Genomic DNA, 15,000 nt, shown 5'->3' on the forward strand with positions numbered 1-15,000 from the left:
TGCTTTGACGATTATCATCGAGCTAAGGCATCGGCTTATCCATCTTTATCCTATCCACCCTTTAGACCGTCGTCCGTGCCACAACGTGCTCCATACGGTCCTAATCATCAAAACAATAGCATCTATAGAACTACCGGACAATATCAAAATAGGCAACAACGAAAGTGGAGCAACGCGACGGCTTCTCTTCGTGGGTTGCAACCATCGATACCCGTGAGTTATTTTTTTCTACGTTTATTCTCTGTCGTCTTGAACAGATTTTAACTTTCATTTTTTCTTTCTTTTTTTCTCAATTAAAAGAAAAAAAAAAAGAAAAATGTAACGTAAAAATGTTCGACCGATAACTGAAAAAAAAAATAACAAAAAAGAAGAAGAAAAAAGAAAGAAAAATGGGCCGAACTCGAGCGCAATCGAAGTTACGATTAAAACAAATCAAAACAAAAAAGAAAGAACAAAAGAAAAGAGAAAAAATAATTTATATTTCCTTAGAAATTGGATCGTTCCTCGTAATTCGATGGGATTCAATCGATGAACCGGTTCGTTTTATAATAGATGAGATCCAATCTACTTGGATCACTCTTTAAATCGAAAAAAGTGGGCGATCGAAAGTCCTGGGGAGTTAAAGCGCTCGTTTTCGCTTATTATCCATTATACTTCGGCGACGTAACTCGAGCATTTTCGCACAGGGCCTCTGCGCCGATACGGAAGTGAAACTCGCCGTTCGTAAAACCAAGCTCTGTATCGTGTTCATTAATCTTATTAATTCAGCTCACGCTAATCAATGGTTTAGAGTACAGAGAATAACGTTTTGACGGACAGCGCGTTGCACCTTCTTTTTTCTCTTCCTTCTTCCCCATCGTCTTTTGCTCTCTCTCTCTCTCTCTCTCTCTCCCTTTCCTTTGTTTTTCGACGTTTTTTTTTCTTCAGTATTCTTTCTTCCTATTTTTCTTCTCTTTTCTAGATTACCTATCGTAGTATAAAGAAAAGAGAGAAAGAGAGAGAGAGACAGAGAGAGAGAGAGAGAGAGAGAGAGAGAGAGAAGAAAAGGATGGGAGTGAAGGAGGAAGAGGGAGGAGTGAGAGAGACGAGAAAAGTAGAGTAAGGAGGATCATGCCTTAAGGGTATAGGTATACCTACGCGTTGGTATTAAATGAAATCGAATGAAACCGTTCCTATGACCGTTCGTTCAAAAATTACGACACGCTGGACGAAATTACGGTGATTACGCGGATCGTGCGTCGGTTTCGGCCCTCCGGGAAGGACCCGGCACCTTGACGAAGGGAAGGCTAAAGAGATACGTGTGTAGACCTTGTCGATACCACCGGCATTGGATTATCGATGAAACGAGATCGATGGCTTCTTTAGCGGTCACTCGAGTTCTCTTGAATTTACGAGCGTCTCATGTACGACGTACGACGCTCAACTTTCCTTGATGTTGGATACTTTCTTATTTTGGATATGTTCAATAAAATTTCTTCGATCAAGGAATTTATCTATTTGATATACGCTTTTTAACGAATTTATGATAAATTTGATCATTCCTTTTTTCAGAATGGATGAACGATGATTAAATACATAATCAGTTTGAATAAATATTTATCATAAGTAATAGACACCTTTTAATAGATTTTACAATTTATGGTATCTTTATATATATATATATCAATATATTTAGAAATTTTTAAATATAGATACAGTATAACTATAGTTACGTATCTCGATTGGTTGAACTTCAACGTGAAGATCGACAAAATAAAAGGTGGAAAAGCAGGTTCCACTTTCCGTTTTAACGACGAAGGATATACGAGCTATTCGATGTTTTCTTTCTTTATGTTTGATTCTCGATCTCTGGGCGGATTCTACTTCAAAAGAAGTAGACTCTCCTAGGTAGTAGGTGTTAGAAGCGAGTCTTTCGAATCGCGCGGAAGCCATCGATGTTCTCTAAGTGTTTGGAATGTATGTATCGTCGAGAAGTAAAGAGAAGAAGAAAGAGCAGAAGAGAGAAAGAGAGAGGGAGAGAGAGAGAGAGAGAGGGAGAGAGATAAAGAGAGACAGAAATAGTATACTAGAGAAGTCCGTGTATACTCTCATCTGCATAGTGTTTCCTCTCTTTAACGATCGTTCATCTTCCATCCTCGGACGTACGCACCTGTATCGAGATAACACTTAGCAAGTAACGTATATCCAGAACGAATAAGGGCATTGAATCGAAGCCGATCCCTTTGGGCCTCCTTTCCTTCGATTTCTACTCTATCTCTCTTTCCTTTTCGTTTGTCGCCGTAACCGAGAGTATCGATTTGCGTTAGAACGAAGGCGCGAAGGAGTCTATAAATTTCTATTGCCTTAGGCAAAAATGGCACACCTGTGCTTATTTAGATAGGCGCTGTCTCCCGAAACGATTTTCTCAGATAGGATCGTTTCTATCCAGGATTTTGCATCAATGTCTTTTCTATTACTTAAATGTACTTAGTGAACGAATAGTTCCTGTCATATGGATTTGATAATAATGATATCTATTGAACTATTTGTTTCAGATTAATAATCTTTTTTCTTTTTTTTTTTTAGTAATAAAGATAACGATACATCGTTGAGTACACGTTGAAATAACTTTCTCGAAACTAAATTAAATACGTGTAAGAATAGTTCCTTTGTTCTTAGATTATTTTTTCTTTCTTTTTTTTTCTTTTTTTATTTTTTATTTGTTCCGTTATTTCACCTTTAACATACATACGTTGAGTCCGTAATAGAAGATCAGCATTTAGCCTTTAATAAAAGTAAAACCTGTCATCTATATGGCATATTATGTATAAAAACCGTGACGATTTACAAATACCATCGTTATAGGAAAGATAAAAGGAAAGAGGATAGGTAAAAAGGGTGGAAATGGTGGAAAGGGGTGGTTACGCTCGCCAGATGCGTGTATTAGCCGACCGATGCGTTTTTCTACCTGAAGGGCGTTCGATCGAGTGGCAGGCAGGCCTACAGCAGCACATGGCACTACTATGGGGCCAGTTTCGAAGGGGCATACCAGGCCCCGTACGATTCGATTCGTCTCGTAGACACAGTGTCGAGAAAATGAGAACGGTCTGAAAAGAACGAAGGCGTGGGGAGCCCCGCTCCCCTCGCCACGCTTTTCATCGTATACAAACACGATTTATAAAGTAAGTAGATAGGTACTATCTGTGCTTTTTTCTTTTTTTTCTTTTTTCCCTTCTTATCCGATGAAAGAATCTTCCGTGTTCAAGAAATGAAATCTTCGAGCGATTGAAAATTTTGTATTGTTGATGTTACATTATTACGATGATAATGACGATGATTAAACAATATTTTTATCTTTTAATTTGAAGTGAACGAATAGATGAAAATTTAATTAGATTCATTAGTAAGAAATTTGTATTTTCTAATTGAACAAAATCATATTTTAAATAAATAATTATAACATTTCTATATTATTCATTGTTACATGAAGATAGAATATATTAAATCATAAGAGTTTATCAGAAATTTAGATAAATCGATTATATGTATGTATTGTTTCCTAGGAATTATTTCAGATATGATCTTTCTACTATATCGATTTGCATTCAATTTTCCCTTTCACAAACTCGTCAAACTCTTCATTTACAGAAACGATAGTCCGTAGGGCAGAGATTTTGTGGGCTCTGCTGGTGTATTATAAAAAGAGTGTTTTATTAGCGTGAAAAGCAGGGAATTTCAATGACACGCGACGATCGCTAGGTAGAAACGTAGGAAGAACCGATGTGCAATGTAACACTTGTGGCTTTTATAATGCCCTACCGTATGTATATACATATATACGTACACAAATATAGAGACGTATATACCTACCTACGGGTTGACTCTCGATATCGCCCGTAATCACGAGCAGTCCTCTCTCTTTCTTTCTCTCTCTCTCTCTTTTTCTCTCTCTTTCTCTATCCTTCTTCTCTTTCTCTCTTTGTCTCTCTCTCAGTGTCACTTTATGGCACATGAATTATTAATGGCGCGCGTTTATTCACATCACGCTTTGCCGCCGACCGTCCCCAGGTTTTCCTCTGGATCACTGTCCGCGATGCAAAACGCACTCTTTTTTTTTTTATATTTCAACTCTTCTCTATTCGACAGCCGATCGACGATCGCTTTATCGTCATCGAGCAGAGAGTAAAGAGAAAATGATGCTTTCATCGTTCGCATTCGAAATGATGAGAAAAGGGATACGACCAGAGTCGTTTATTTATTTTATCTTTTTTTAACAAATTCTCAGATATCTATTATTTTGTTTGTTTCTTTGTTTGTTTCTTTGTTTGTTTCTTTTCGTAACAGAATAGTTTCGATCGTTTTTATTTGTTTAACATTTAACAATTCAATTATATATTTAGATACTGCCTATTATATTTCATTAAATATTAGGAATTAAAAAATAAAAAAATAGAGTGCTAAGGGTGTTATATTGATCGGAAATTAAAATATTAACTAAATGATTCGATTGAAAATATTTTAAATGTGCATCGTTGAGAATGAAATTTCTTTTTTATTTTATAATTTTACACATTGTTTTATTATACACATATCTGTGTATATAAAACAAACAATAAAAGATCTCGCAGTTTACTGAATTTTGTTGTATCTCACCAACAACTTACTCGAAGTGTATCGTTCAAATGTAAAAAAAAAAAAAAAAAAAAAAAAAAAATATTGATAACGTTGATCGAGCAACTTTTCGAGAAGTCATTTAACACGTCGAAACAATTTCATTTTTCTACTGTACCACGTAGATAATTCGATGTGGCGAACTGAAAAAAAAGCCCCGAAAACAGGGAAAAAAAAAGAAAAAAAAAAGAAAAAAAAAGAAGAGAAAAAAGAAAAGAGAATTGGAAGGCCGCAACCCTCAGGATGTTATTAAAGGACAGGACGTCCTTTAATCGCGTGCGCGACTAAACCGCAGTCCCGAAGCCGCACGCTAATTATTTATTCTTCGTTATGCCCTCCTTCTGACGTGGCGTGACGATTCCCTCTCTACGCGTCCTCTCTCGTCGAGTCCTTTCAACGGTCTTTTCTTTTGGGGAGATATCCTATATCCACGACGTGATTCCTTAACAAAAAAAAACGTTATCTGTCTAATCTTCTCTTTTTGGAAACTTTTTCTCTTTTTCCTTTTTTCTTTTTCTTTTTTTTTTTATAAAGAATTATAATTACGCATTATTGCGACTTAATATGATTCAACTGGATGGATAATGAGTTAGATAGATTAATTTTATCAAGATATACAACAAATTGCAAAGAGAATATATGTAATTATCTATTAATGGAGAAAAAAAAAAACATTTGATATGGGTAAAATATCTGCTTGAAATTATAAGAAAAATATAAAAATAAGATTTTCAATGATTAAAATAATAATTCTAAAGTGATTTGTTTAATTTTGAATGAAAGAAAAATCGTTCTTAAGGATCTAAGCGAAAAGACTTATTACCTCGTGAAATGAAACGTTGCCACGGCAGTATTGCGTAGCTGAGAAAAGAGAAGGTTCCTTTGACATTACTGTGCTATAAATCGCCATTACATTGTAACTCATAATCGTGTCCCCTGAAGGCACAACGTCGCTTTAAAACATTCCTCTTACGTTCGGCGCCGGTAATAAACGGTTACAAGACTTTTCTCATGTTTCCTTTCACGAATTACCTTTTAAGCGTCTATTCAACCTAAACGAACGTAACGATGTCCCTTATTCGATCACTACTTTTATGTAATATTTTGATATTTATTATTTACTTATTATTAAAATATATTTTGACGAAGTTGCAGATTCCATTCGAAGTGTCAATTTTATTTCGATCGAAGAGAAATTCCAACCCCAGGCAAAATTTTCAATCTCGACTATGTCCAGAAATATATATATATATATATATATATTTATATGTGTACTTTTTTTTTTCATCGAACACAATGGAAACGCGGAGAAACCTCGCCGAGAACGACCGTTTCGAAAGTCGATAATTTCGTAGAAACTCTTTAATCGTAGAAATCGAGTAAATATACTTCCTTACGTTTACTCGTTAAAAATGGAAAAAAAAAAATAGAAAGAAAAAAATTTGTTGTGCAAACGCGTGTATATATATATATATATATATATATATATATATATATATATAAATATATATATATGTACATATATATATATATATATTTACATACAAAAATACAAACGAAATTGAGTTTTGATCTAAAAATCTAAATAAAATATAAATGATTATTGAACTGAACGTAACAAATCACTTAGGTAGCCCATAGAAAGTGGAATATCCGATTGAGAGACAAGAGATAAAAGTCATAAAGCACATCGACATTAAAACCGTCCGAAGACGCAACGGTGTTATTTATTACACTATTCCCATTATTTACAATGACAAAGGCATGCTCGTTTCGCTCGTAGAAGCAAGAGCGAGAGAGAGAGAGAGAGAGAGAGAGAGAGAGAAAGAGAGAGAGAGAAAGAGAAAAAGAGAGAGAGAGAGAAGCGTCATTAAGTTATCGAGCGTTCTTAATCGAGTTACTTCGACGTTCGCTAACATAAGACTTCCCATAAATTCGCGAGACTTGCGAGCTTAGGTACGTTTAATTAGTCGAACAAAGCGACATGAGTCTGTGTTAGTAGGTACACGGCCAGAAACTTGCGTTTATTTTCCCGTGTTGGATAAAGCGCATTTATCGGAATGCGCTTATGCTCTTCCGCTTTGTGCCTCGTGCCCTTTATATAGTCCTATAAGGATTGTACTTTTAGAGCATGGTCCGATTCTCTCTCTCTCTCTCTCTCACACACACACACAATATTCTTTCTTTCTCTTCGTTCATTCGTATCTACGGTACCCTGGTCAAACACGACCCATCGATTCTTTATGGCGCCATTAAATGTACGCGGAGTCATAGTCGCATAGTAAACATTATTATAATCCGAGCGTGGTGTTCCATGGCCGTGCCGATTACGCCACAAAGGGCACGGACCGAGCTCTTTACGAGCGCCGACACCTACCAACCGATCGACGTGCACGAAGCGAGAGCAGAAAGAAGATAAGGAGGAGAAAGAAGAAGAAGAAGAAGAGGGAGAAGAAGAAGAAGAGGCGTACTCGCGTCGATATTCCAAGCACGGATATTAAAGTAATTGATGCCTCCATAAAACGATGCGCGGAAAGTCGACTTCTCGATGTCCCTGAGACCGTTTGACCGTAGTAAGCACGTATTCCTGTAATTTCCTTTGCTCTCTCTCTTTCTCTTTTTTTGTTTCTTTTCTTTCTATCCTTCTCTCTCTCTCTCTTTCTCTCTCTCTCTCCACACCTGTTACAATATTACGTTTTGGAAGTCGTTCGATCAAGTGTATACCGTAATTTAAAAATTCACCACAGATCCACTCTTAAATGTTTCGGTCTTCTTCCTTCGTTTTCCTAAGATACTCACGAAGATTTATCGTTGGCTATTATTAGACATAAATCATCTTTCCTTCAAGACTTTTCAATACCGTCTTTAAACGGACAATCATATCTACATAGTATGCACATAGATTGTATATGAGATATAGGATAAATAATGATAGAAGAAGGGGGGGGGGAAATAGATGATTCTATTGAGAAAATGTCAAAAAACAATGTCAAAGAATAATTACAAGGAAATACGATTACGAAAATTGATCAATAAAAATTAATGTAAATGAATAATTAAAATTATAAAGAAATGTTATTTTATATGCTTTAGTGTTGACTAAATTTTCTTTTGAAAATATTGTACCATAGCTTTATTCTCTAACATACATTTTAATCTTATAACTTGGTAAGAGGATAACGGAAAGGAAAATAAGAGAGAGAGAGAGAGAGAGAGAGAGAGAGAGAGAGAGAGAGATAGAGAGTGAGAGAAGTAGAGGGCAAAAAAAAAATATGCAAAAAAAATGAAAAAAGAAAAACGAAAAAGAAAGAATCAAAGAAAGAGGAAGATCGTTCAGCAGAAGGTAGAAAAATATTTATGAGAAAAGCATCCTTTCTCATAATATCCCTGTTATACCTTTCGGCCTCGCGTACTTACGAGCACGGTCTAAAGCCGCGGGAAGAAGAACTAAAAAGGGAAGGCGCCGAGGTCTAATACGATCTCACGATAGACGGCATCGCTCGCGCCGTAAAACTCGCTTTTACACTGTGGAGGCAGGCGTGCAGTCGTCGCCCACGCGATCCACCCGGTCTTTAAATCGTTCGAGTACCTACATCCTCTGTGTTCTGTTGCGAACCGGGGACACAGTGTCTTGCTGCCCGAGTTATATTGAACAGCTTTGACTATGACCTTCGGACGATGAAAGAAAATGTGATTTCTTAAATACAATGAAAATCTACTTGTGTACGTTTCTCTTTTCCTTCTATTTTTTTTATTGTATTTTTTTTTCATTCGATTAAAACAACTCATCATTTCGGTGAATCATGATAATTAACGAAATAACAAACGCATTTTAAATTATATTTAAGAGATACTCGTTTTTTTTTCCTCTTCATTTTTACAAATGAAACATAATCTCCAGATTTTTTCCACGCGCGAACTTTCTGTTTTTTTTTTTCGAGCTCGTACATGTCATCTTCGAAAGAGGAACGTAAAACAACAATAACAACAACAACAACAATAACAACAACAACAACAATAACAACAACAAAATTGAACAAAAATTGAAAGAAAGAAAATAAAAAAAAAAAAAAAAACAAAAAAGAAAACAAGAAGTAAGAAAGAGAAGGTGAGTTTGGTATAGGTGCGAGCAGGCGATCATTCTCGATGGACAGAAAATAATTACGTCGAATGGTCGGCTCTTTGGCTTAGGTCGATCGTAAGGACTTGAAAAGGGAACGGCTGAACTCGGAGCTTTGGGATCCAAGTGATCGTCAGAGAAAGAAGGAGAGAGAGAGAGAGAGAGAGAGAGAGAGAGAGACAGAGAGAGAGACAGAGAGAGGAATAGGGATGCTGCGTGGAAAGGGCACATGGAAGGAACAGCGTGTAACGATGTATCAAGCTGTTGCGCCCCTGGCGTGTCCAGCAATGGTGGCGTGGATCGTCGCTTTGAACTGGACCGTGCCGCTTCGGCTTTGCATCATGCCTTTACACGCTCCCAATGCCCAAACGAGGAACGATAATGCCTCTCGCTCTCATCCTGTTCCCGCGCATAGACACTATTAATTTCGTATCCCTTCCTTCCCGGACCATGGACCACAACAGGCTCGATATGCCGACCGATATGCTGATTTCTTACTACCGATTATTGACTCGTCGTCTTTCTTCTACTTGGCTTCTCATTCGATAACTGAATGCATTTACTGTATTGTATATATCTATACTGTACATTGTAGTACAGTACGATACATACTGTATAATATATATTGTATAAGATTTGCAAAGCTTTTGTTAAAATTCCCATTCGATCGTACTTACGTACTTATTTATTCCGTATAAATTGTAGTTACTTATGTGTAACTTTTTTCTTTTTCATTTTTTTTTCTTTTTTAATTTTAATTTAATTTTATTAGAAATTAAAGAGAAATTAGAAATCTTACGAATTATTGAAATTAGAAATCTTACGAATTATATAGAAATTATAATATCTTATGAATTAGATTAAAAGGATGTATTCATATTTTAATTTGAAAAAAAGAATCGTCATTGACATCTATCGTGTTAGATGGAAGAACGTAGTAATCGAGCGAACGTTTAATGGTTAGTGAGTATATTACTAAGACAGGTTTAGCGACATTTTCAAAGAGCACATGGATGCCGATGATCTTGTTCTGATCAAAAAAACGAGAGAGAGAAAGAGAGAGAAAGAGAGAGAGAGAGAGAGAGAGAGAGAGAGAGAACAAAAAAGAAAAGAACAAAAAATACCTTCTCAACGCCGAGACGTTGAATTACATGGCTCGTTGAACGTTATCTTGGAAGATAGCAGTAGATACGTTCTAATATCGAGAAGCCGCGTCATCGAGTTTCCTTGCTTCAATGACATAGTCCAGAAAAGGATGGTGTTATCGGTAATGACGGTTTGACAGGTGCGAATCTTTCTTTCTCTTTTCCTCTCATCGATCGATGGTTGTAGTTATAAAACTGATAGGATGCGGAATGACAGGAAAACGCGAGATACGTTTCGCACGTGCCATATCTATATATACAACTAACGCTACTTAAGTATTTGTATACGTATGCGTGTATGAAGGATTCCGGTTCGAATGATCTTGCCTTTCCACGTCTCTCGATTAGCCTCTTTACATTTGCCTCTTCTTACTTCGTGTCATAGACCTGTTCCTAAAGATCTTAACATCCGATAATACGAATTACTTCCATCCAAGGAAAATCATGTCGACTTAGCTTGTATTTATAATATGATATCGATATCATATGCGTCCAATATGATTAAACGTAAATATAATCGTTATTTGTTACAATTAAAATTAAAATTTCATACTGAAAAAAGATACGGGATTGGTGAAACGATCGAAGTAATCCTTGAATATATATATACATATACATATATATGTATGTATAAAAAAAAATGAAAAAGAATAACATTTTAAAATGTTTCGATTTGAAACATTTTCAAACTTTTTTGAAATTATCTGTCAAGTTTGTACCTAAAATTTTCTAAACAATAAAATAAAAGAACTTGCATTTTACTTTATTGATGTAATGAATTCGATCTATGTGCTTAGAAAATATATCTTTATAAACGTTTGTTCCTTATCATTGTCTGAACTAGAACACAAATACAGATTTAAAACGACACGTACTTATAACAAAAAGGTACCCAAGATAGGTCCAATATACTCAGACCCTATCTCGTTTGTTCCCACATCCTGTACAAAGCTCGATGGAAGCTCCTACGACGCCGATCATTTTCTCAAGTTGGTATAGTTACGAGGTAGATCGTTTGGGTTCGCAGTGTAACATGACGCGGGGGTGTCCAAAACCGAGAAAGAAGAGGAGGAAGAGGAAGAGGAAAAGGAAGAGGAGAAGAAGGAGAAGGAGAAGGAGAAGTGGAAGTAATAGCAGCAGCAGCAGCAGCAGTAGTAGTAGTAGTAGTAGTAGTAGGAAGGATAGAAACCCTTAACCGAAAAGGGAAAGGTGGGAAGGAAAGGGTCCAGGGGAGACGAAAAGCCCGGGAAAGGGTATCTGTTGTCATGGTCCCTGATGTTCCATTATTGATTAAAGATGGCTGGCTCGCTTGGCTGCTTACTGAATGGTGGACTAGCAACGCCATTTTAATATGCGCAATTATAATGTGTACCCAAACCCTGAAGGAGGAGAGGGAAGGAGGGTGGAGGGTTGTACGAAAGTAAAAGAGACGCGTGTAAGGCGGTGGAGCTTTGCAAAGGGACGAAACGATATCCATCCATCTATCTTTGTCTCTCTTACCAGGACGAGTGACCCTGGCTATGCTCCTGGGAACCAAACTCTTCTTTGTTTGCCCGAAATCAGAGGGGAACCGCGTAATTGAGGAGTTAATTAGGACGCGTTCGGTGCTTTAATTGGATTCCCTCGTCCGCTTGTTCGTTCATCCTCTCTCTCTCTCTCTCTCTCTCTCTCTCTCTCTCTCTCTTTCTCTCTCATCGATGCTTCTTGCATCCTTGCTTGCTCTTTATAATGTCTCAACAGGTTGCTCCGTCCTAAGATAGTACACGCTTTCGCGGTTCCGAACGCGAAAATCGATCGTTTCGAAGAGGCAAGAGGGAGGTCTAAATTATGCTCTCTTAAACGATTTAACCTTAGGATCGATACGAGCACGGTAGCGTGTTCTGTTCTATTCTGTTCTGTTCCAGTGTATTTCTCCTCAGTGCTTTTGCAAAATATCGTTCTCTCAGCTTGAATATTTCTTGCTCGTTATTATCAATAAGAAGGATTCTTGATAAAAGATTGTAAATTTGTTAATAACAATTCAATACTTAATCATTTTTATAATCGTTATCATAGCAATTAAATTTGATTTAATTAAATTTTAATACATAAACTAATATAAATATGAAATATTTATTCAATCATTGAATATGATCAGAGAAATCACGTATGTCCTTGATAGCCGTTCTCACGGTGACCATGGAAAATAGGATTAACGGGGAATGTATACATGTTGGGAGACGCATCGAGATAACCGTGACGACAGCTCGTTAGTGAAGAGCGGCGGGGTTACAATGACGTCGCGACGTCCGATACCCGATAACGCGAGCATCGCGGTGGGCGTACGATCCCAATATGTTCAACCCTCTCTCTATCTCTCTCTTTCTCCCTCTCGTTTACTCACTCGCTCTAACCATACCTGCCGCGTGTATCACAATGCCCGTAATAGGAGAATTAATGCTTGTTGTGTGTGGTCGTGTCGGACCCTCCGGAGATTCGCGAGATCCCTGATAGCATTGTCCGAAGCATAATTCGTGTGTGCAATTAATCGAACCCAAAGTATCACAACGGCACTCACGGATATAGAAACGTACGTACGTAAACCACGTAGGTAGATAGTTATGTATGTATATGAATATTTTTCAAAAATTTTATCGACGTTCGATTCTCCCTGTACTGTTCGTCGAAAATTTTGCTTTTTTGTTTTCATATGGAAAGAAAAGAAAGAGTGGGGAAAATATATTTCTTCCATTTTAATAATTCATAATTGGATGTAACGTAAAATTCGAATTTCAAAAGGTATGACAGAAAGTTAGATATAAAACGTTCATTCGGCATTACCGAACGATGATGTATTTTTATATTAAAAATCATTTTCACATTTTAAAATATATTTTACGAAGATAGAAAACAATTATATTATTATTTCTTTTTTATTTTAAAATACGCGAAACAAACTTGATCGTTAATCTTGATCGTTTTGAAAATACGAACGATTTTCCTTATCGCACGTCAATCTTCGTAATTTGCGATGTTATTAAAAAAAAAAAAAAAAACAGAAGGAAAAAGGGAAAAACAAGGGAAAAAAAATATATACATATGTACAGTCACGTATGTAAGTACACGTGTGTCATGAAAATGGCCGTCCAATACGTCTGCGAAAAGGATAATGAATAAAATGGTGAATAACGACGTTGATGCACGCGTTCGCCTCGAGGAAGGATCGGCAATGACCGGACCGCCCCTTCCCTTCTTCATTCACTGTTTCTTTTTCTTCTCTCTCTCTCTCTCTCTCTCTCTCTCTCTCTCTCTCTCCCTCTGTGTCTTCTTACTCGTTCATCCTCCCTTATACCTTTCGACGCGTCCTATCCGCACTTCCTTTCACGGCATTAACGCATTTCTTATTTAAGTGAACGTCCACGCACACGTAGGACTTTTTCCTTCGAGCGTTATGAGTGGACGAGTCGATAGGTCGTTGACAGGGGTCCGTATCTTGAAGAGTATTCTTCAACCCTTCTTTATTAAACATAATAAATCATTATAGACGCGACTCGGGAAATCAATGGTTATAAATAAAGCAAAATATTGAGACTTTGTAAAAAGAGAGAGAGAGGGAAAGAGAGAGAGAGAGAAATTCATATTGGTTTTTTCTTTAAACGATCATTTAAATCGTACGAAAAGAAGATAAAAAGAAAAATAAAAGAAAAATTATATTTTACACACATATCTCAAATTCTATGTATGTATACGTTACCAGGTATTTTCAATCTGATAATTTCTATTTGAGGCCATTATTTTTTTCTTTATTCTCTTTATTTTATATATATATATATATATATATATATATATATATATATATACTCACACGAACACACACAGAAACACGTATATATGTAGAAGCACGCAAAGGAACCCCTTTTTGTAATTGAAACGTGAGATTCGAATATACAGTACCGACAAAATTTTACAGCCGAACGAGATGTAAACTCGTCGTTAGTAGGGGTACCAACGCGAAATTAGCGAAATGTTTCCTTTCACGAGATACCACCGGTGGATGAAACAAACTCGAATTTTGCGCTAATTTCGAATTCGTTCAACGTTTGCCCGTATTTATGTAAATGCCAACTAACGACCATTTCCTGATTTTTTACTCGGCAAATATTCTCATAGCTTTCATCCGATCGTCCTGTAGTTTATCCGAATTTATTCGACTTTCGGTGCTTTCAATGAAAACTGCATTATGTCACGATTTCTAAATACGAACGTCCTTGAAAAAGTTGACGAAAAATTAAAATAGAAAAAGAAAGAATAAAAAATATATATATATATATATATATATGCAGATTCAAATTAAAAATTTATTTCTTTTAAAACTAATTTTAATGCATATATATACATTTTATTTTCCTTTCTCTCTCTTTCTCTCTCTTTCTCTCTCTGTATCGTCTATTTGCTTATTAACATTTTGCGTATATTCAAATCGTATTTTAGTATTCCTCTCGAAAGAACAAGGCAAATGATTAAAACGGTCGCGTAGTTCAGTAATTAAGCATGACGTCATCGGCGATATAAGTGCTCGGTAAGGTCGACCGATTACTTTCTACTTAAAGATGGGTTTTAGAAGCAGCCTTTAAGACGTCACAGCAATGAGCGATGGCCGCCGTTATTCGAGCGCTCTAATCACGTAGCTCGGTGCTCTCCTTCCAGAGAGCCACGACATCGACCTTAAATACCTCGGGAATCATGAACGTCGATACGAGTTCAACCCATTTCGAGTTCGCTTACTTCGAGTTAAGTTACTGAACGGAAATTGTTTCTCTTTATTTTTCTTTTTCTTTTGCATTAATCTATCACAGCTATTATAAAAATTAATATTATCTCTTTGAAGATAAACTCTTCTTTTGTTCAGTTATTTAAAATTTTTCATAAATACAAGACACTCGAAGTTTGGCAATCATAAAAATTTACACGAATTATTATTAGTTTTATCATGATCTTTATCACATAAAAATTCTTGTAAATTTATATATAAATTATATTTCATATACGAGATCAACGCAATTGTAATTATAATTTTTTTTTCCCCTTTTCATCGTTTTATCTCAA

At 36.3% G+C, this 15,000-nt stretch overlaps 1 protein-coding gene across 1 annotated transcript in view; it reads left to right on the forward strand.

Moving 5' to 3' along the window:
- Positions 1–15,000, forward strand: part of LOC118446412 (uncharacterized) — a 210,357-nt gene that overhangs the window by 2,232 nt on the left and 193,125 nt on the right. Inside the window, exon 1 of the mRNA XM_035877052.2 lies at positions 1–213. This exon is cut by the window's left edge and continues 2,232 nt beyond it. Coding sequence (XP_035732945.2) covers positions 1–213 — 213 coding nt within the window. The remainder of the gene's footprint in view (positions 214–15,000) is intronic.

Source organism: Vespa mandarinia, chromosome 9 (assembly GCF_050613455.1).
Source record: "Vespa mandarinia isolate Hongniang chromosome 9, ASM5061345v1, whole genome shotgun sequence".
NCBI lineage: Eukaryota > Metazoa > Arthropoda > Insecta > Hymenoptera > Vespidae > Vespa > Vespa mandarinia.